Genomic DNA, 22,176 nt, shown 5'->3' on the forward strand with positions numbered 1-22,176 from the left:
GGATTAAAAAGACTGACTTTGGAGGATTAATCCCATCTCCTGAAATTGGGGATTTAGGATCTTGCTCTCATTTGATGGCCTATGTGTGTGATGTGAATAAAAAGGGTTTAATGTATTGGTGACTGAGAAGTAAGGATCAGCATGTCAGCGACCCAGCACTGGTCCAGGGTGTGTGATGTGCCGCGAATAGCTGATATGAGGTTCCTGCTGGGTGACTGATGTGCAAGAACACATCCAGAGGCTGGGTGCGGCTTCGCCCCTTGGGGTGGAGGCCTGAGGACCTCAGGAGTCCCCCGCGGATAGGGCTTTCCCTTCCACTCCTCCACTGCGCAGACCTCACAGAGATGTTTACTTTGGCAGCGACCCTTCCCGGTAAGCCGTGTGGAAATGAACAAGGGTCATATTTCCAAAGAGTGTTACCTAATTCAAAGCACTTTTTCAATTGCAGAGATTGGAGGGATCCGTGAGTTTTTTTCGGAAAGAGCTCCTCCTAGGAAACCATTTTAATAAGGCAGGGTAGTGGTGGCCCCGAAAATCACTGGACTTGAGCCCATTCTGCTTCTAGATAATATGTCCTGTTGGCTAAGCATCTTTACCTCTTTTAGCCTCAGTTTGCTCATCTGTAAAAAGGGACACAAATTAGTGACCTCTCTGTGAGCTGGGTTGTAAAGATCAAATGAGATAGTGCTTGGGAAAGCACTTTAAAAATAGAAAAACATTGCCAAGATGCTACTTCGTATGCATTAAAAAAAAAAATTAAAGTACAGCCCTGTGTATTTAATACTGCATTTTTAAGGAAAGAGAGAAAAATGTCTTTTCATGGGGGTCCTTTAAGGAAAACAAAAGCTAAATGATGTAAAAGGTGGAGCCATCTTCCTGGGTGTTGGATTTTTGTTTGCTCTTCTGCTGGCAACAAGCCTTGTGTACCAGGATATTAATGAATAATTAAGATCCTGGTGGGAAGAAGAGGGATTTGAAAGATAAGTCTGCATGGTCTATCAGGAAAGAGCAGTTCCAGTTATAGGGGTTTACTTTGTGAGGAGACAGGAATACAGAAGTCAAACTGTCACAGCTAATTCAGGGGAAGCAAAATGGAAGTCCAGAGGAAGTCAAGTAATAAGCCAGAGTGCTATGAATAATCAGGATCTTTAGAACCGATAACTTGAATGTGGTAGAAAAAGCCAGAGTGGGAGGTGAATTAGGAATCAGACGGGAGAGTGGAATGACCTTCATGCTAGCAGGTAGAAGTGTGTGTATGTGTGTGTGTGCGTGCATGCACACACACACACACACACACACACACATTTCAGGGGATGGGGTTAGCTCAGTGGAAGTATTTTGGAGCTCATTTCAGCAATGGAGATAAGGCCTAGTCTGTGAAGATTTAGTATTCAGCAATGTGATTTCTTAGAAGTCCAGAAGGAGCAGACAGAAATAAGAGGGGGAAACAAATTTCTTTTTGTTTTCTTTTTGATGTCCAATTTTGAGAAGGAGCAGAGAGTGCAGCATCATGAGAAGGAGATTTCCCGAAGCCGAATTCCCCGTTTGATTCTTCGGCCCCATTTGCCCCAGCAAAAGCACAAAGTGTCCCCAGCCTCTGAATCGCCTTTCTCTGAGGAAGAGAGCAGAGAGTTCAACCCCAGCAGCTCTGGGCGCTCTGTGAGGACCATTAGCAGCAACAGCTTCTGCTCAGGTACGGTATCCATGGGAGATCCACACAGGCTGTGTGTGGCTGCTGGTGCGCAGTGATGGGGTCTGGAGTGGCCTAGAACTGGACTCATGCTGTTAGGCTAAGTTGCCTCACATTGCACTTTTTTAGTTGTTTTGACCTACAAATACCTAGTGGAATTTCATACCTGTCCGTATATATTATTCTAGTTTATAGTTGATGATATGAAAGCTAACTTATTTCCATGACTGCTTAAAAAAGGTATACATTCATTAAGTGTGGAAAATCTACTAGCTTGCATAGTACTTCTGATTATGGAAGTCCCAAAGATAGAGCAACTCCTAATGAATGAGGTCAAGAGCAAGGAGCTTTATATCCCAGGGCTGGCCCAACCCTGTAGTTTAGAGGAGAAGAGCTCAGGCTTTGTAATCTGTCACTCCTGAACTGAAATCCCTGACCTTTTCATCATTTACAAGCTATATGACCTTGGGCAAGTTGCTTAACCTCCTTAAGGGTAGTTGTGACATCCATGAAATGGGGTGATAGCACCTGCCTTATAGAGTGCTCTGAGATTAAATGAGACCACTCACATACCTAAATGTACTCCTAGCACAGTGCCTGGCTTGTAGAGGTGCTTAATAAATGATGGTTTTTATCACCTTGAACTGTGGATGTCAGTTTTGGCACATGATTAAGGAAGATGATTAAGGCGGTTTCCTTAAAATTGTGAGTATATTTGGTAAAGAAACAAATTACTCCATAACTGCAGAAGGTACCACCCTTGTCACTTGTCAGAGCCTAGTATACCCACTGAAGCACATGACTTAGAATAACTTATGCTCTTTGAGAAGTATTAGGAATTGGGGTAAAATTTAAAGGAGTGATTGTCTTATAACTAATGAAGAATGTTTCATAGTGGACAGTTTTTAGAACTTACTTAGGGAAGATGTGATTTGAAGATGAATAATACATGTATGAGGAGGGACTTGTGAATCAAGATGCTATGATTAATGCCCTAATTTTTCAGGGTACAATATTCCACTATTTCTAGCATTGGTAACCACATTTTCAGGGATATTTTTTAAGGCGTAGTTTTGGATTTATTACATGCTGTCACAAAACAACCCCATTCCATGCACAAATTGTACATTAGAAATACTGTGCTGCTTATTTTTTATTTTTTCTCTGAAAAGCCTCAGATCCTCTGCTTAGTTCTGAAAAAAAAAGTCTATCAAAATATTATATTTTAAAGCTTAGTTCTTGCCATTTGAATTACATGAATCTAGTCTAAAATGGAGACCCACTGATGGTTTGCCTAATACTCTCCCAAGAAGAAAACAAAAGGAAAACTGCAAACGGGAGCAATTCAGCTCCCTAGAACCTGGTGTGATATTTGCAGAATGTAATGCTGTTTACTTTAACTCCATTTTGTAGCTCAGGAATCACTCTGGATGAGTGTGCATGAACTCAGGGGATATCATTTCCAGTTGACATGGCTGTGTTTACACAACTCAATTCCACCTTTATTCCTGATATTCTCACTACATAACCATTTTCTCTTTGACTGACTTCAAGGTGAGTAATGTTACCAGAAAAAATAAAAAGTTGGTTAAAATGAAGCAAAAGAACAACTCCAGATGTATCTTAGAAAATACATTAAGCAAACCAATAAGATTGTTAATTTTGGTCATGACTCACTGTCTCCACGACCTGTGGCCTGGATCATCTCTCCCTCCCAGGAGGCCCATCTCCCACTAAGGCCATAATGCTGTACATGAAAATCGAAAGTAGATATTGATCCTTCTGCCATTAACTGGCTGAGAATTGAGTGGCAAAGCCATCTAATTATGGATCTGTAAGCCTACTTTTCGATCTTTAGCCTTGCATCCTGTCTCCAGAACTTTTCTCTGCTCCTAAAGCCTCATCTTCCTGTCTGGGCAATTCCCCCAGGTTTGGGTAGGTGCATTTTCCTTCTTGGCTTGCCTTTCTATGCAGCCCCCCGTGATAAGCCCCACAATGGTTTTGAGTGCTGCATTAACTAAAACTGAAGGGCAAGGCCTGGGTGGTGGGGTTGCTGGGGGGCGTGCATGTTAATGATGCTTTAGGAGGTCAGTGGGTGGATGGGAAATAAATGGGTTTGGTACTATGGGGAGCATTAAAGCTGCAGGCAGTGAGGTAGAGAATGTAAAACACGTCCAACCAGCAGGGGGAAATAGCTGGTTTTAATTCAACCACTTTAACACTGAGGCAGGAATATGTGTTGGTTGCTTAATCAAGGCAGTTGAGTCAGAGACCAAGCCAGGTACTTGCAAACACTGAAAATTCCATCCTCTGCTAGAATGAAACTAAACTAATTTAGAGATGTGTGTTGCTGCCATAGCTTCGTAACTGTACAGTGATCATTCTGCATCAGCTTGCCATCTTTATAAATCTTCACATTTGCCAATGAGAAAGGGGACTTGCAGAGTTAGGAGGATTCTTACAATCTGGTGGTGAAATTATAGAGGGGGATGTTCCTCAAACCCAGTGCAATTTAATTTGGAAGTCATATTTTCAGAACTACAAACTAGAGACTCTTTTCCCATATCTGTATCAACGGTTTTAATTGTGAAGAACATCATATGTTCTAAGATACTCCATTTTTTAGAAAAGGGTACTAGTGAGTTCACATGAAGTTAAATTTACTTTAATATAAAGGCTTATCCTTTGTTTGGAGAGTCTGTCTTTCGTATTTGTATTATAACAAAAAATCATAGTAGTGGATGGTAGTTACACTTCAGCAAAATAAATGACAGCTCTTCACCCTCACCCTCACGTTTTCTTTTAGTTTTACTGAACTGTGGCATTAGGAGACTGGGAACTATTTTCAAAGTGGCCTGTCCATTTTTACCTACTTTCCTTTTTCCTTCCTGCACTCTACTGCCTTCCCCCTTTCTTCCCACAGTAATCTTGGCAAGGAACATTTAAGGATTTAATATTCTATATGCTAACTTTTAGGTTGCGTCTGTCAGAGGGAAGGAGGTGTGTATAGCCTTTTGCAATTCATTTGGGGTGTATCCCCAAAGAGCTCTTCTTTTAACAGCTTTTTATTAGCAGAATTTCTTTGAAGATATGCGTGTGTTGTGTGCATTTCATCAGCATGTGTGTTTTTGCACTCAGACATCATTTTCTGCTGAAACAGTCTATTCCTTACAGTTTGTTTTTGGTCCTAGTCGCTGTGACCTTAGCCAAACACAGTCAAGTTTATACTGTATTGGAGACCTGGCCTTATTTTTTGAGCATGGCAAGTAAAGCATTGTATATGCTTTATCTAATGCTTTCTTTTAAAATAAAAAAGATACATAAGGAAGTACAATATATAGTAAGCTAATAGAAACAAAACACCTGCTTTCATGTCCCCTTTTATTATTGACTGGTTTTTTTAAACCAGTGTTTTGGTATAAAGTTACCCTATTTTTCCTTCCTGCCACCCCTCACTGCCCCATGTTTCTTATTTTAACATACCCATGAGAAACCCCTGTTTGTGATTTGTGTCCTGGGTGTGGCCCTTTGAATTTAAGTTTCTGTCCATTTTTCTCCCTTCTTTTTGTTGTGGTGAATTTTGTTTGTCATGATACTGAGATTCCAGCCACTATGACAAAAGCTGATGATCTGGGTGAGTGAGTCAGTCACATCCGTCAGTCACCTGATGTAGTGAGCAGCAGGCTGTGCACTCCTCTCTGCTTAGTTGAGGCAATAATTACCCCTTAGAACTAGGAGGAAGATGGATTGCTGGGTTTTAAGCTAGTTCTCCTTGGGGTGCCTTGTAAACATGGCAGGGGGAACAAATTATGGCTATAGAACACTGGTTGTTATATGGGAGACCAGTGATTTCTCTGAGTTATTTTCATGTTCCTAATGTGCACACACACACACATAGGCAAGTTTATGACTTAACCCATTGAAAAAGCAGATACACTAAATGGTCAGAATCTGAGATTCTTTGCAGTTAATCCTGATTAAGGCGTTCACACAAAGTATTCTGGTTTTTACAGTGGCTGGGAAGAAATCCTAGAGGTGACCTAGAGGTAATCATTGTTGTTGTTTGTGGGAAGAACAATTAAGGCAAATTACACCCTGACTAGTGCTCTGCCAGGGCATGACAATGCCTACACAAATTTGCCAGCCCTTCTATGCCAAACAGAAATATTTCTGCTATGCTTTCTTCCAGTTGAGGAAAGTTGGCATCTGGGTAGAGTAAGCCTTTGAATGTAATAATCAGAATTCAGAACTGTTTAAAGTGAAGTAAGCTGCAATACCAAATTACACGCTAACTGAATGACTGCCAACCTGCTGTGAAGAAAAAAGAAGGACCCTAAGACTTCCGTGTCATTTTAATGAGTGTGGGACCCAGGCGCTGTTGAATAATATGTTCCAAGTGTTTAGCTGCCTCAGCCACAGAAATAAGTACCTAATGATGTAGGTCACAAATGAAGGGTACATGGGCAATGTTTCTCTGAGGATGTGGTAATTGCCATTGGGAGGACAAGAGCAAAATTTTTTGCCATTTACTAAAAAAAATATTTAGCAGTGGGGACTGTGAATGGTGATCAGAATGGAATTGGACCTTGCCTGAGAGCAGACTGTGGCACTTGCTGAGAAAATCTTTTCTGTTCTACTGTACTCATCTTCATGACCTTGTTTCTCAATTTCAGAGTATGGTGTTGGTCTGCTTCGGGATCCTAGAGAAAGCTTGTTTAAAATGCAGATGGCTTGGCCCCACCCTAACCTATTAGCTCAGCATGGGGGAGCCCGGGATTCTGTATTTTACAGGCTTTCCAGCTAATTCTTATGCCTACTGATGTCTCGGCCTCACTGCTTTGTGGCCCGCATGTGTTGGGGATTCTGTATGAGGGAAATGAGGGGTATTCCCCAGTGGAACTGCAGGATGAAGGAGGATCAAAGGCGGTAGAAGTAGTGGCCAGACAAGCTGTTTAAACCCATGGCATGGAGCAAGGGAGACGCCTTCATATTTCCTGGAAATTACAGCCTCTCACTCTGTATTTACAAGCCCCATGTCATTAGCCTTAGCAATAGTAATATTTATATCTACATAATGGGTTTAACTTGTGTCCAAATGGTAGAAAAGTAAAGGTCAGGTGAAAGCGTCTCTTTCATTTTCTTATATAATCATCTCTCTGGATTTACTACTTCTGGTTTACTACCATTCTTTTAATTCTTTTGGATTTATGTCCTTTGGTGTTAGGATGATTTGGAGTACACTGAAAACACCATCAGTGTCCCTGAACACCCAGTGAGTGTGCTGAAAGAGATAGAAAAAAGAGAAACGTTGCTTGGGAGTAGCAGGACATTCAGCTTTTTGCAAGGCTCCATGAAAGTGTACTCTCCATTAAACATTTATTCAATGCCCACTAAAGATCAGAAATTATGATAAGGCTACGAACATGAATAAAACACAAGACTTGGGAAAATCAGTAACTCTCCTGCCTTAACCCTGCACTGAAATGGGTTAACACATCTCTGGATGTGATTCCCACATGACTCCATTTACTCACTTGTTTTGTTTCCCTGTCCCTTTTACCTGCGCACAGTTCTTCCTTGTAATTTGAGTTTGTTGCTCCATTTGTTATCTGAATTGGCCTCTCACATTTCATAAGCCCAAGGACTCAGAGAAGTAACATTAATTAGTGTGGCATAGTGGATAAACATGAGCCTCAGCGTCAGTGGACCTGAGTTAAAAGCATGATGTGAGATTAGAAGGGTGTGGGCAGGGCCCAAAGGGGAAAGGCTTTGTAATCTGTGCTAAGAACTTGATCTACACCAGTAATGTAAAGAGTGAGGCCACCTGGGTAGATGACAATAGAAGAGACTCTAGAACTAACAGTGCGTGCCCCTTCTAACTGTATTCAGAATTTTAAAAATTCAGGCTTTTCACTCACTCTGTGGACCAAATGGCATATATAGCTACATAATGGCCCAGGGACTGCCATTATTGCAATCACTAAAGATCTTGCAGAGCCAATGAAGGGTTTCAGCAGGGAAGAGGTGAGACCAGATTTATAATTTAGAAAATCTTTCTAATTATGCATTGGACAGTGGCTGGGCAGGGACAAGAAATGATGGTGAGCTGTATGCCTGGTTTGAAGGCCATTATGGCAGTCTAAGTGAAGACTGATAAAAGGGTATGTACAAGGACTGGGGGGCAGAACGTACTGGATGTAAGACTGATGGATTGTAGCCACAATCCATTGCAAGTAGAAGTGAAAGGAAAAGACTGTACCTGAATTTCTACTAGATGAACAAAAATGGAGGAGCAGGGCTGGGGAGAAGGATAATGAGTGAGGTTAATGAGCCCAGGTTAGGCCGCGTTGAATTTAAGGTAAAGGTAAAAGTCTAGAGCTCTGAAGAGAAGTTGGAGATGTTGGTAGCTGAACTCAGGGGAGTTGATATTGCCCAGGGGAGGTGTACAGGGGAAGAAGATTAGAGGACCATGGCTAAAACTCTGAGATAAAGCAAGAGCAGGCAGAAAAGGAAGCCATGGCACCTGAGAATGAGCATTCAGGGAGAAAGGAGGGGAGCCAGGAGTGACAGCGCCCCCAGTCCCAAAAGAGGGGCTGCAAGAAGAAAGTAGCCAGCAGGTTCCGACGCCACGGCAGGGTGAAGTAAGGTGGGCACTGGAAAGCACTCAGGAATATGACCACTAGGCGTCAGCGAGCCTAGGCAGAAACAGTCCCAGAGAACTGTGGGCATCGAAGCCAAATTGCGTCAGGCTGAGATGTGAACGGGATGTGGCAAATAGATGTAGACAGCTTTCTTTAAAAGCCTAACTGGGATGGGAAAGAGAAAACAGGATTAAAGCAAGTGTTGTATTTACAGTTAAAAGACAGGGTGTTTATCAAATAGCAGGTGTTCTGATATGGCTTTTAGGCTGAGGAGGAAAGAAGAAAGCAAAAGAGGAAGGAAGGAAGGAGGGGAGAAAAATAGAGGGGTGAGGGAGAGTGAAAATATTGATAACTTAAAGACTGGGGGTTGACCAAGAAAGACATGTATAGAAAGAAAAGAAAGGCCGGATGTGAATAAATGTATAGGTCAGGGCAGGTAGCCAAAGGATAGATTTCAAAGTCGAGGTTAGGCGCCCCCTTCTGTATGCTTCATATTTAATTACCTGACTCCCCAGTAGACTGTGAGCTCCCCGAGGCAGGGATGGTATAGTTCTCTGCGCTATACCTGACACTTGGCAGTTAAGAATTTGTTGGAATTTGGTAGCAGGCATAGTTATGAGGACAGGACAAGTGAAGTGTTTTCATTCATTTACTAAAATAGATTGAGAGCAGGATACTATCTTTGTAGTTGGGGAAATAAAACAACCAGAACAGTACCCAGTACTTAATGTAATAAGTTTGTTAAATGAAGGAGTCATTCCCTTCCTGAGGAGTTCAGCATTTCTAAATGTCAGGAAGAGTAATCTCCATAACAGAAGCATGACCTCAGGGCTCGGTAGCTAGCTGGAAGAGACATCTCTTGCTAAGAAAGTCTGAAAATGCTCCACTCAGGAGTTGGCAAGCCAGGAGAAAAACCAGCAGCCCAGTTTAGAGTCAGGAAGGAACTTAGCACAAAGCCACATACTCACATTTTCCAGGGCTCCAACTTGACACTGGTCACCACCCCACCCTACCCCCAGGTGCCTTTTACACTGAGAGAACCCTAGTCTCCATCAGTGACTTGAGGAGACTTGACACATTTCAGGTATGCAAAGGAGGCTTTGCTAGCTCCTGGACACAGTAACTGCCCCAAACATTCTTTCCTGCTCAGCTTGGCTGCCTCCTGCTTTGGAGACACAATCCTGCCTCTTTTCTGCCGGAGCAGAGAGACACCAGATTGGGCTTCAGCACTCCACTGCCTGGGCATACACTTGTCTGGCTGCAGAAGCGGCCAGTCCTTTCAGGCTGACTGCTCCCTCTTTTTAGGGAACCCAATGCAAGCTTCCCAGCACACCCAGTGTTGGTAACTTGGGCTCATCCCATCCTGTAGAGATGCATCCTTCGTTTCCCTGCTCAGTGTGAATCTCCCTGAGGCTCCTCTCTCTTACCAGGCTGGCTCAGTCCTTGTTCTCTCATCTCTCCTGTAGGTGCCATGCAGATGGGATTCCTCTTAGCCATTCACCTAACCCTCAGATTCTTGAGACCCCATGGACCCTAACCTACCCTTCTACTTATTCCAGGGTATTTGGAAGAATTATATTTTCTTTAATGTTAATTATATTTTTAAAATTCACAACTAATTAAAATGTGTAAACACATATGTCAGAGTGGACGTAATGACAACTATAGGGTTTATTTTGTTTTGCTACTTGCCAAGGTGAGATCATGCTGTATTGATTTCTGATCCTTTCTGGTCATTTGCACCTGTTGTGGGCAAGGTACTGTCTTGGAGGCTGACCTGGAGGCGCTGGACAGCTCGGGCAGGGCTGCTGCCCTCCGGGAAGGTGCGATCCAGGCAGCGCCTGTAGCTGTACTCGTCAGCACAGAGCCCCCTCGGTCACTGTAATGGCAGCATGTATTCCACTCTCCAGAGGGTCCTCATTTATTCAACCAGTCTTCTGTGAGTGGACATTTCATCTGAGGCTAACTTTCAAAATTCAGAATTTTATTTTAGGAGTGTCACTGGAATTAGACTGTTGATAAACGTATTACCTCATTTCTCTCTCTTTTCTTTCTTTGTTCCTTTTTTAAACAAAGCAAATACCATAACAGACATAGATTATCTAAAACAATTCTTTTTTCCAAATAGAAAAAACCCAAATGTAGCAATGCATAAACTATGTAAGGAACATTGTGTTTTCCTACAGTTTCTTCCCTTTTTATCCCTCACTCCAGGTTGGCCTGATCTTCAGACTTTCAACGTGAGAAAAAGTAGAATAGAAGGGGTAACTATTTACGTGCCACAGCAGCTCTCTGTAGCTCAGGGTCCTTAGAGTGCTTAGGAGTGTCCTTGCTATGAGGTTTCCTAGGGATTACAAGATAGCTTCCTGGTCACTGTCTCGGTCTCTCTCTCTCTTTTCTATCCTTCCGGTTCTCCTGCCTCTCCCTCCCCCTCCTGCCCATTTCTTTCTGCCAAGGAACCTTAAAAAAAAAAAAAAAAAAGAATGTTTAAAAAGGCGTGGCTTAGAAACTGCAAATAAACTCATATTGCTAAGGAGAAGGAAGGTCGGAAGGGTTAGTAACATGCCTAGTTTGGAAAGATCGTAAATAATCCTGTGAAAGAAAGAGCAAGAGAGTGAGAGCTGGCGCTGTGGCAGATTATTCCACCTGTCTTGGGGCAGTGATGAGCCGCCCTCTTTCCTAAGGTTTGCGTCAGCAACTCCTCAGCACAACTCCTGGAAAGACGTGTTAGTCACACTCCATTAACTATTTGGATGAAGATATTTTTCCCTGAAAATTCCTTCTCCTCTGGCTGCTAATGCAGATCAAACAACTTGAGTCTTGGTGGAAAACCAAGTAAAGGCTCTTGTTCTGAAGAGCACCAGTCCCCGGAAGCAGTGGGGACTTGCCTCACTTTGCTTCACCTCACTTCCCTTTACTTCCTGTCCTCCTGTGCTGGATACTCACGCGGGGTACTCACGGCTCCAGGATAGCTCAGAAATCCTGGGAATGTTTATGTGTGAAATAATTATTTTGTCTCTAAGAAATCAGGGACACTTTCATTAAATAATTACTCTTCCATTTTTTATAGATGCAGGTTACATCTCTTAGTGGAGGTGCCTCATTCGAGTTACTTTTACCAGCTCATTGCCATGAGCACACACATACGCTCTAGGATACGCATCTTTAAAAGAAAAAAGCTCCCTTTGTCTCCTCATCTTCTTGTAACTGCCATCTTTTTTTCTGCTTTTCACAGCAAAACTTCTCCAAAACTCCATCTCCATAATTTGCCCTCATCAAGCACATGAGTGGCCACTGCTAAGTCTAACTAACATTTTCTTATCAGCCCTCATTTTCCTTGATTTCTCAGCAGCACTCAATACAACTGGGCAGGCCTCTCTCTTAGGAAAGATTTTCCTTCTCAGCTTCTGTGATCCCACTGCTGTGAGTGTTCTTGCTGCTTTTCAAGTCACCCTTCAGACACCTTGGTTGGCTCCGCCCCTTCCCTGTCCTCATGCTGTCACCTGCCGCAGGTTCTCAGCCCTCTTCTCTCCTGCCTCCCCAAGGGCATCTTTAAATCCCTTGCTTATAGGATGGTGATGCTCCCTTACCTCTCCCTGAGCTTCAGGCTCACGGATCCAACTGCCTACTTGATAGTTCCAAGGTTATGGTTACTTTGGGCCTCAAATTTAACATATCAAAAACAGAATTCTTGATTTCAGCCCCTCCACACTCATAAACCCCTTTTCTCCAACTCAGAAATGACCTCCACAGACCCACGTGCTTAAGCACAAAACCGAAACCACATCCTGATCCCTTCCAATTTTTCATTTTCATAAATTAATGTTCCAAATTATTTTCCCAAAATCTGTCCCCAGATTCATCCACTTGCCTCAATTTTCACCACTCCCACCTAGTCAAACCACTGTCATGTGTGATTTCCGGGATGGCAGTGTTCCCCACACATGTTTATTTGCTTTGGATCTTTCATTCCTAAAAGGGCCGCACAACACAGTATTTAAGGAGGAGATTCTGGAGTTAGCCTGGCTGGATTCATGGCATGGTTCTTCCACTTACTGTCTGTGACCTCGGGCAGGTAGCTTACATGTTAGTGCTAGTTTTGTATGCCCACTGCAAAGCAAGGTAAAATTAGCTCCTATCTCAAAAGGATATCAGATTAGATTAGATTAAAACATGCCTTGGTAGGCACTCAATAAATATTAGCTAGACTTGTTTTCACTAATAGAGTCTGTTCTCTACAAACCCAAATTATCTCCTGCCTGATGCATGCTATGGCTCCATTGCCCTCCAGGTAATTTAGGATTCCTGGCCTACAATCCTGCCAATGCTTGGACTTGTACCTCCTTCAGCCTCATCATCAATCCTTCTCTCCCCAGCAGCCTTCAGGTGTCCTTTCCGTTTCCTCTGCACACCAAACTCCCTGCTGTTCACTCTGTCTGGAGTTCTTTTTCCTGCCTGTCTCATGATTGGTTCCTTTCATGATTGATGTTTTGTCTCAGCTCACACAGGGCCTTCCATGACGACCTATCTCATCATGTCCTTTCCCACCTCCCATCTGGCTAGTCTGTATAATATTACCCAGTTGGTTTCATTAACTATACATCACAATCAAAATACCTTCTCCTTGTATTTTTTTTACTTGTTTCTTAACTGTCTCTAACCACCACAGAATGTGAACCCCTTGAAGACAAAGATCTTACTCCTCAATATACCCCTAATATCTAGAAGAGTACCTAGCACACAATAGGAAATCAGGAATTATTTGTGGACAGGATGGATGGATGGATAAATTAATGAGGTTCTTACACTTCAAAGCTATTGGGTAGTGTCACATTGTATAATACTGAAGCAAAATTACCGTAAAGCCTGTGACTTGTGAATTCTCACTCCAAAGATGCTAAAATTAGGCAAAGGAATAGAAGTTTAAATTTTGCTATTGAAATCCTAGAATGCAAAATTATCTGAGTGGCAAGCTTTACACATTATACGGTTACTGTGTTGAAGCAAAAATATTGGAAAACTGGAAACAATTAGAGTCTGTAGCCTCGAATTTCTGTGGTCTGTTTATTATGGGATGCTTCTTTCTAACAGCTTCCTTTGTCTGTTCTTAATTTAAACATTCCCAGAGTTGCTGCTGTTTCCTCTTGGAACAAACATAGGTAGAAAAATTTGGAAAATTGCTAGCTTGTGGCAGTGAGAAAAAAAGAACCTTAGAGTTCGACAAATCTGAGTTCAAATGTTGAGTCAATTACTTAGCAGCTGTGTGACTCTGAAATTCTTAACCTCTCTGAGCCTCAGTGTTCCCATCTATAAAATATTATTAAAAGTATATGGTAAAAATTAGTGTTGTTGTTACATGGTAACTACTTAATAAATGTTGCTTTCCTTACCTCACCTACATTCTTTCAGTGCATTTGAACAGTTTATGGTAAGAATTTCATAGGGTTCAGGTTAACCGTAAGTTTAAACTGTGACATTTTAATCTGTCTCCATCACACTGTCTTCAAAGATGTAAGTGTCTGAAGCAACAAGAATAATAACACTTATTGCAGTGTCTCGTATATAGTAGATACTCAATATATGCTGAATGGAAGAGTAATCTGTAAACACTTCTGTCATTCATGAGAATCAAACAGATTTCTATACAGATTAAAGTAATGTTTCCTTAAAATTGCAATGATTTTTCCTCCAAATTATGCAACTGAACATATGAACATTGAATAGCATTTAGACCATAACTGTATGTTTCAAGACATTAAGGCACAAAACCACATTTTACTCTGCCTGATGTTATTTTTAAGTATGTCTTCTGGAATTTTTTAGTTCAGCATTTTGGAAAACAAAAGAGCTTGTAGATCTAAATTCAAAATTGAACCAGAAGTCTTAGAGATGTTTCTTGGACTTTGAAGAAATATTTTATTTGTAATCTTTAGAACCTAGTGTTTTATTCTTGTATGTAACTGGTTAAGAAGGTGGAAATAAGGACTTGGTCATCATAAGTGCCACCAAATGTGTTTGATGGCATTGGTAGGCACTTCAATTAAATAAAAAGAAATTATATAAATATCAAGAAATATATAATTACATGATACAATTATACAATATGTGTGTATTATATAATTTCTTGATATTAAACTAAAGTTAAATATACATTATTTGGACAATCCTGTTTTAAAATGGGTCTAAGATGTATGTGTGTATATATATATATATTTTTTCACTTTGCAAAAAATAATATACATATATATAAAATATATATATTTTAAAATGGGTCGAAATGTATGTGTGTGTACATATATATATATATATTTTTTTTTTCACTTTACAAAAAAGTTCCTTTGCTTTCAGAATTTCTCCTAAAAAGCATTGCAAAGTAATAAGGAAAGGATAGATTTTCTAAAAATTAACATAATAACAAGTTATGCATCTAACCTCAAACTGCATTTTAAAATGAATCCCAGATAGATTTAATTTAAAAGAAAAGTGAAACTATAAAAAGCTAGAAGAAATTATAGGTAAATATTTAGTTAATCTTGAAGTAAAGAAGGGCATCCTAAGCAGTAAATCATTAGAAGAAATCACAAAGGAAAATATGGAGAGATTTGCTAAACTGGAAATAGAAAATGTTTGAATGTTGAATGCACTGCATATTAAAAGCAACCCACAAATTCGGTGAAATATGACAGTGGACTAATGCCTTTCATGTATAAGGAATTCTTACATATCAGTATGCAATCCTTAACACCTTAATAGAAAAACTGTCAAAGGGTATAAGCAATCCATATAATAAGTAAAAAAGGTAATAACATATGAAAGACGTTACACTTACTGATAATGAATTACATGCAAACTAAAACATCAAAAATCTATTTTTCATTATTAACTTGGCAAAAATGCAAATACTGCACAGAAATTTAATAAGTGGGATACTCTTATAGAATAATAATATAAAAAAAAGTTGTCTCAAATTTTTTGGAAGGCTTAAAAATTCCACTTTGAGAAATACATTGTATGAGGTAATCAGAAATTTGGCCAAGGATTTATTTGTTAAATGTGTTATTACTGCAATTTCAGTAATAGTGAGAAAATTGGAAACAACCTAAAATATCCTGTAAGAAGGAATTGATTTTTAAAAACTGTTTATATCTATTTTAAATAGTTACTCATTTTAAATAATGTTCTCAAGAAATTAAATAAAATATTTTGAAACTTTAAAATATACTCAAAAGCAGAGAATGCTACAGTGAACCCAAGTATGTTACTTACCCACTTTATCTAGATTAATATCAAGATATTATCATAGTCTATTCCTTTTTTCTTTCTTTTTTACTTTGCTGAAGCATTTTAAAGCAAATCTCCGCACATCATGTTATTTTATGTCTACTAAATACCTCAGTGCGCATGTCTTAAAAAAAATGGGTATCGTCTTATATCATCATAGTGCCATTTTCATTACTAATGAAATTAATGCAATTCTTTGGTATGGTAGAGAACACTGAAATAGCCCCAATTGAATCAAAAGTGTATGTTTGCTTTCTCAAGGTATCAATTAATCCAGACACCAACAGACTTTTTCTGTAATGGACCAGATAGTAAGTATTTACAACTTTGCTAGCCAAGTGATTCCTGTTGCATTCACTCAAATCTGCCATCGTAGCTTAAAAGCCACAATAAACAATATGGAAAGGTTTGGGTACGGCTGTGTTCCAGTAACACTTTATTTACAAAAGCAGGCAGCAAACAGGATTTGGCCTTCAGGCTGTATTTTGCCAACCCCTGACTTAGCTCACTATTATGTTCTGTGTATTTTATAAGGTGGACATTAACTTCAAAGCTTGATTCGATTCAGGGGCAATTTTTAGTGGCAAGAAAGCTTCATGGGGAAAGCTGTGTGCTTCATCCTGCATCCCATCAGAAGGCACCAGATGTTTGCTGTCCCACTGTTGGTGGTGCTGAGGATATTCAGTGGGTACAAATGAGTAAGACCTGATCCCTGAACTGTAAATTCTCTGTCAGCCATTGTCTAATGGTTTCTCCATTATGTTTGTTGCCTTATACCATTAGAAATAATTTTATCATTAATTATATTATCATATCATTAGAAATAATTTTAAGATAGTAACTTTCTATTCCTCTCATCCCATCTATTTTCATTAACCAAAATATTTCTGTAAGGTAGAGCTTTCCAATATTAATGAGAGATTTCAATTATACTAAATATAGTTTGTATAGGAACTGTTTTTATAATCAGAATATATGCTAATTCTTTTTGCCTTGTAATTGCCAAATTTTAATATAAAAAATGGTCCCTGGGTCACTTCCAATGATTTCCAGTGGGTTGGGATTCTCTGGAATGTAAGGCCTCTTTCTTTCTCTCTTTAGTTTTTTTAAAATTATTGTCATGAACTCAGATTTTTTATATATATATCCAGTGGTTATCAGTCAGTTTCATTTATTTTTTCGATGCTAAAATTTTTCCATCTTTGGCCATTTGGGAGGCACCATTGTGTTGTCTCCTACTAATCTTTAATAGCTTCTGTCTTTCTAGCCAACCAAGTTCCAGGGAGAAATTTTCAATAACAGAGTAATGAAACAGTATAATATAAGTTGAAATTTTCACAAAAGCAAGCAACCAAGTAAACCATATGTATGAAAAATATCAATAAGAAATATACCAAATTGTTAAGTATTTTTTTTCTGGTAGTAAAATTATAGAAAAATATTATCTCAATTTTTTTCTTGGCTTCTTTGTACTCAACTGCACTCTAGAGCTTCTGCATTAAGAATTATTACTTCTATAGCTTTAAAAATTCAGTTAAAATTTTAGCAATCTCAACAGAAAATGCCCCTTAATTAAGCAAGTTCCTTTAATGCCCTCAAAATAAGATAAAACTACTTTAAAGAGACTTACACACTCTTTTTCCAGAATTGCAATTGAACAATTATTAACTACACCCCATATTCTCAAAGAGCTTATAATGTAAAGAGAGAGGAAAAATAGATTTAAAAAACAATTTTTTAAATAATGTCCAGACTACTGAATTATAACAGATGCCTGTTTCTTCCATATGTCTTTATAAATCTGAAATATTTTTCCCCTTAACATCAATTTGGAAACAAGTTAGTAGGTGTGTTTCTTACAGCACTTTAGATAGACCACAGCTTCTGGGTGTTCCTGGATCTGTGAGTATTCTTTGTATTATTCCTCATCCTGTGTGTTGACAGATTCAAAGCAAATGAACACATCAACAACTAAATAACCTATTCATTAATATAAATCAAGGAGGACATGTAAACTAGTCTCCTTCACTGTACATAGTGATCATTTAGATGTGGCCTTGATGAAAGTTACTTCTATTTGAATTCCATCAGGGACCATCTGGGCCCATGTAAGTGGGATTTAAAATTGTTGACCCCAGAAGGAAATCGTGCTGTATATTCAAATGGATCACACTGTATAAAACAAGGAATGTGGTCCTGTTGTATGCTTTATTTTAATGAAGTTGTACTTAACATGATTAATAGGAAAAGAAATGTAAAACTCTGTATGTAAGAGCTGTTGTGTATGTGTATGTGCTTGTGTGTGTGTTTTAAAGGAAAAACTCTTCAATAGACTGACACTTTTCTACATGTTCTTCCTACAGCCTTGCAAGCAAAGCTTCCCTTGTGCTAAAACTAGACTGATATGTTCTTACTTTTCTCAGACATTCTGGAAATTTGAAACACCCCACACCTTTTGGGTAGATTATTCAGGATTTCTGCCATTTCTTCTCCAGAAACAGTTTCCTCATGGTGTCATATTAGGAACTTTTTTCATTAATAATTTATTTATACTAATGCAACTAATAAAAGCTCTAATTGTAAATATTGGATTTAGGGATCTCCGGATTCCACAGGACAAATTCAGCACTAGAATTAAATCCATTGATTTTTAATCCATAGATTTAAAGGGAACAGCAGGGAACAGAAGCACACTCAAAGGGTTTAACTGAAGCAGGTTTGATAAATAAATCTCTTAAATATGTGCCTGATCCACATGTAGTTTGGCTCAATGTAAGATGAGATATGAACAAACGAGAAACACCAACTTGTCCTCACTGTTCTTAGAATTGTGGAGTATATGTGAACTCAAATATTTTAAATATAATTTGAAGGAGAATTGTCTGCATCTGGAGTTGTGTTCTGCTTTCAACTGTGGCTGTGAAGTTAAGGAGGTGGAAGAAGAAGAGAGAAGAGGGTGGGGAGGGAGAAGGGATCCTAAATAAGACTTGTTGGAAAATAATCCCGTCTTCAGTGCTGGACAGAAGAAAGTGCAGATCATCATAAATCTGTAACATGAAGCTCTGCCGCCTTTACTCAGGCCTTACTTTGCATGACTTAAAGAATGTTCTCTCTAGCAGGAAAATCAAAGGCCCTACCCTTTCCAAACTAGGTTCCTGTGTTAGTGTTGGTCTAATTAGGCAAGACAGGCCAATTTCCTGAACTTCTCTGGTACCTCACAGATTTTCTGGGGCATGGGTTTGCCTCAACAGGCTTGCCAGCTTAGAGGAACTGTGCATTGTAAGTGATACTTACTCACCTACTTTTGCTTATTCATAAACTCCCTCAGAGTGGGGGCTGGGTGTAATGTCTGTGGGCTGGTTCACTGCCAAGACTTGATACATATTTGTTTAACACACACCCTGGTATAGAAGCATGATACTAGACACTTAAGAGATGTTGAGTGAACACTAGTTTATGTAGTATAGTGATTCAAATGCTGTGCAAGGCATCTAAAGTTAAACATTCATTTAGGTATTCATCTTCTCAATCCCTGGCCCTGAAGATACTAGCTGTAAATATTCATGACAGGTGAAGCATGACACATTCTAGGTGAAAAATTGTTACTGCCTTCCCTAAACTGCCGCCATTTTAAATGATTTCAGTTCACAGTTTTTAACCAGACCCTAACACTTCAACATCACTAGTACTGAACACATAGTGTATACATTTGCTTCTTATTTCACTCTGGCAAACTGATAATAGAACCAAACAAAACACATTTGTTTTCTGTTTATTTAAATTATAATTTTGATAGCATTTCTCAATAATGGAAATTGTTTAATTTTGTCCCTTTGAGTCCAAGAGTTTTCAAGAAAAATTACTTTTTAAGGTAAGAATCTGAAGCATGGGTTTTTATTTATTTGGACCTCTCTCCTTCAAAAGAAGTAATTTATGGAATTGACTCAGAAGGAAACAATTTTAAAGGCAATAGGTACTTTTGAATGGTTAGACCTCATTTGTTTGGTTTTATCTGCTTTGTGATAGGAATCAAGAACAAGGCTGTCCTGAGGCATTGTGAGGGCCTGTTGAGCCAGAATCTCTGAGTAATTAGCAGCTTTGCACCTTTAGAGAGGAGCTCTTTGGACATCTTTGGGTTGAAGCATGAGACACACAAATGGAAGAGAAAGGCAGAGACAGTAAGTGGTGCAGTAGCTGAGGAGTTGCAGCCAAGAGGGGTCCTCATCACTCTGTAATTCAGAGCCAAAGTTTCTTCAGGAGTTCAGGATGAACACTGCACATTTAAAAGAGCAGCACTATAGACTATCTACTGTTAAAAGAACATATGGGATGTGAACAGTTCCCAGAAATGTGTTGTTTTAATTTGTCTGATTTTTCTCAAACTATTCAAATTCAGTTAGACAATATCCATCATATCATTGATAAGTTTTCACAAATGCCTAGTTAGGTTCCCTAGGCTGGTAATTGTAGGTCTGCTTTTGTTATGTAGCTGTATTCCTATTATGTTAATGTTGTGCACAATTTAATTAGTAGTTTAAAACCTATACATGCTTATGTTACTCTACAAGAAGATATGTCAAAGAAATAATCAATCTTCCCATGTTTTCTTCCGTCTGCTACTTCTATAGCTTTTCTTCTTCCTCCCTAATTACAACCCTTTAGTAGAATTCGTGCCTCATATCGAAAATTACCGAGTATCATAATTCTTCCAAGTGGTAAAGATACCTCAAGACAAATGCTGGGCATAGAAGCCACAGGGCATAAATCTGCAGAGAAGTAAAAAGCTAACCTTTTCAAACAATATTGCTTCTCTCTCACTTACCAACTTTACATTTCCCTGTATGGCCCCGGAAGATGACTGGTTAGCCAGAGACGGGTAAGATTCCTCAAGGGAGGAACAACCTAAGACAGGCACAGTCGCAGGGGGGCCATCAGGAGAGAAATTGGGGATCAACAGAGGTGAGGCTTAGAACCTCACCCCCCCTGTTTTGAGAGAAATCTTCTGCACCCATGGATGTTCTGTTGCCCTTGTCTAGCTTGGATTAATACTTAGTCTATAGGCACAGACCTGATCATCTACATTTGTCCTCTTACAACACTAAATTATGTTTCTACCTTTATCTTGCATCTACCTACCACTTCAGCATTTTATTAAAAATAATAATAATAATAATAAGGGAGAAATGTGGGATTCACATATAAATCAAGTATAAAAATCAAACGAATAATCATATCTGACTTGATTGTTTATAGTTCATGATGGGTGATCAAAACCGGAAGTTTCTGTGATATGACTGCCCTTGCACTGTTCACCATGTAAGAACTTATTCACTATGTAAGAACTTGTTCACCATGTAAGAACTTGTTTGTTATGCTTCAGAAGATTGGAGACTGTTGAGAAATAGGCTTGGGGTTGATTAATGACTGTACATTGAGTCCCCTATACAGAATTTTATTGTTGTTAACAACCATTTGATCAATAAATATGAGAGATGCCCTCTCAAAAAAAAAAAAAAAGAGCAGCAAAGACAGCAGGCATGAGCAGTGCACTCTTCTGTTCACTTCCATTAAACCATTCACTTCCAGAAATGGACCATTGAGGTCCTACATCTATAGTGGTATGTCCAAAAGTCAAAGATAGCTATTAAGAGAAATAAATCATCTTACCAGTGCCAGGTTCACTTTGTTCCATCAACTGGGGTATTTCATAATAAAAATTGAAATCAAGGCCCAATATAAAGCCATAGCAACTTTTTTAGATGGATTCTAGTCATCTTAATTCAGGCAACCTGTACATTTTATTCATGGTTAGTTCTGTTTCTGCCTTTATTAAAATTATGGAATTATAAGATAGGCTTTGACATCTGGCAGATTATTGTAGTAGTGTAAAATACTAAAGGTAATATTCATAAAAATGTAATAGTTCTAGAAGTTATTACTACTAAATGTCTTTATTCCTTTTTTGGTCTTACTATTTACTAAGGTAACTCTGACATTCAAAATATTTCCTTATAACGAAGAATTATTTAGTAAATTTTCATTACTAAATAATTGATTATTTCGAGAAGACATACTTTTAAATAGTATTAATATGCTTTAAATTCCCATACAGTTCTTCTCATCAGAATATAAATGAATTAACCAACCATCATAAATATCTAATAAACATGGAAAGGATTTGTTAGTGTCAGTAGTATGGGTCCTGTTTGCTCAGTAAGCATCTACAAAGGCCACTACATATCATGCACATTAACTTACAGTAATGACTATGTTAATCATCTATAACTTGAAGTTAAGGGAATGTTTCTAACTTGAATATCATTTTCATTTTACCATTATGCCCCAGACAGCAAAATATCTGATTGATACATGTCTTGGTTGTATATGATAGTAAAACAGGATCACGCTTCTCTGCTTCCTTGAACTCCTAAAGTCAGACATCTTATCTGTCAAATATCAAACTCTTTTAACAAATTGATGGGCTAAGTGATCAAAAACTGGGTGTGGTCAATAATATTCACATAACTTTTTTCCTAACACAAACAGCACTTGCTGTGGTGCTTT

At 39.0% G+C, this 22,176-nt stretch overlaps 1 protein-coding gene across 11 annotated transcripts in view; it reads left to right on the top strand.

Moving 5' to 3' along the window:
• Positions 1 to 22,176, top strand: part of SYBU (syntabulin) — a 108,098-nt gene that overhangs the window by 39,398 nt on the left and 46,524 nt on the right. For 6 of the 11 annotated variants that reach the window (XM_057497821.1, XM_057497819.1, XM_057497822.1 and 3 more), the window contains one exon: positions 1,489 to 1,693. The exons of 3 other annotated variants lie outside the window; for them this stretch is intronic. In XM_057497821.1, the coding sequence (XP_057353804.1) occupies positions 1,489 to 1,693 (205 nt within the window). The remainder of the gene's footprint in view (positions 1 to 1,488; positions 1,694 to 22,176) is intronic. 2 more of the 11 variants (XM_057497820.1, XM_057497825.1) reach the window with 1 other exon arrangement.

Source organism: Manis pentadactyla, chromosome 3 (genome assembly GCF_030020395.1).
Source record: "Manis pentadactyla isolate mManPen7 chromosome 3, mManPen7.hap1, whole genome shotgun sequence".
Classification (NCBI taxonomy): Eukaryota; Metazoa; Chordata; class Mammalia; order Pholidota; family Manidae; genus Manis; species Manis pentadactyla.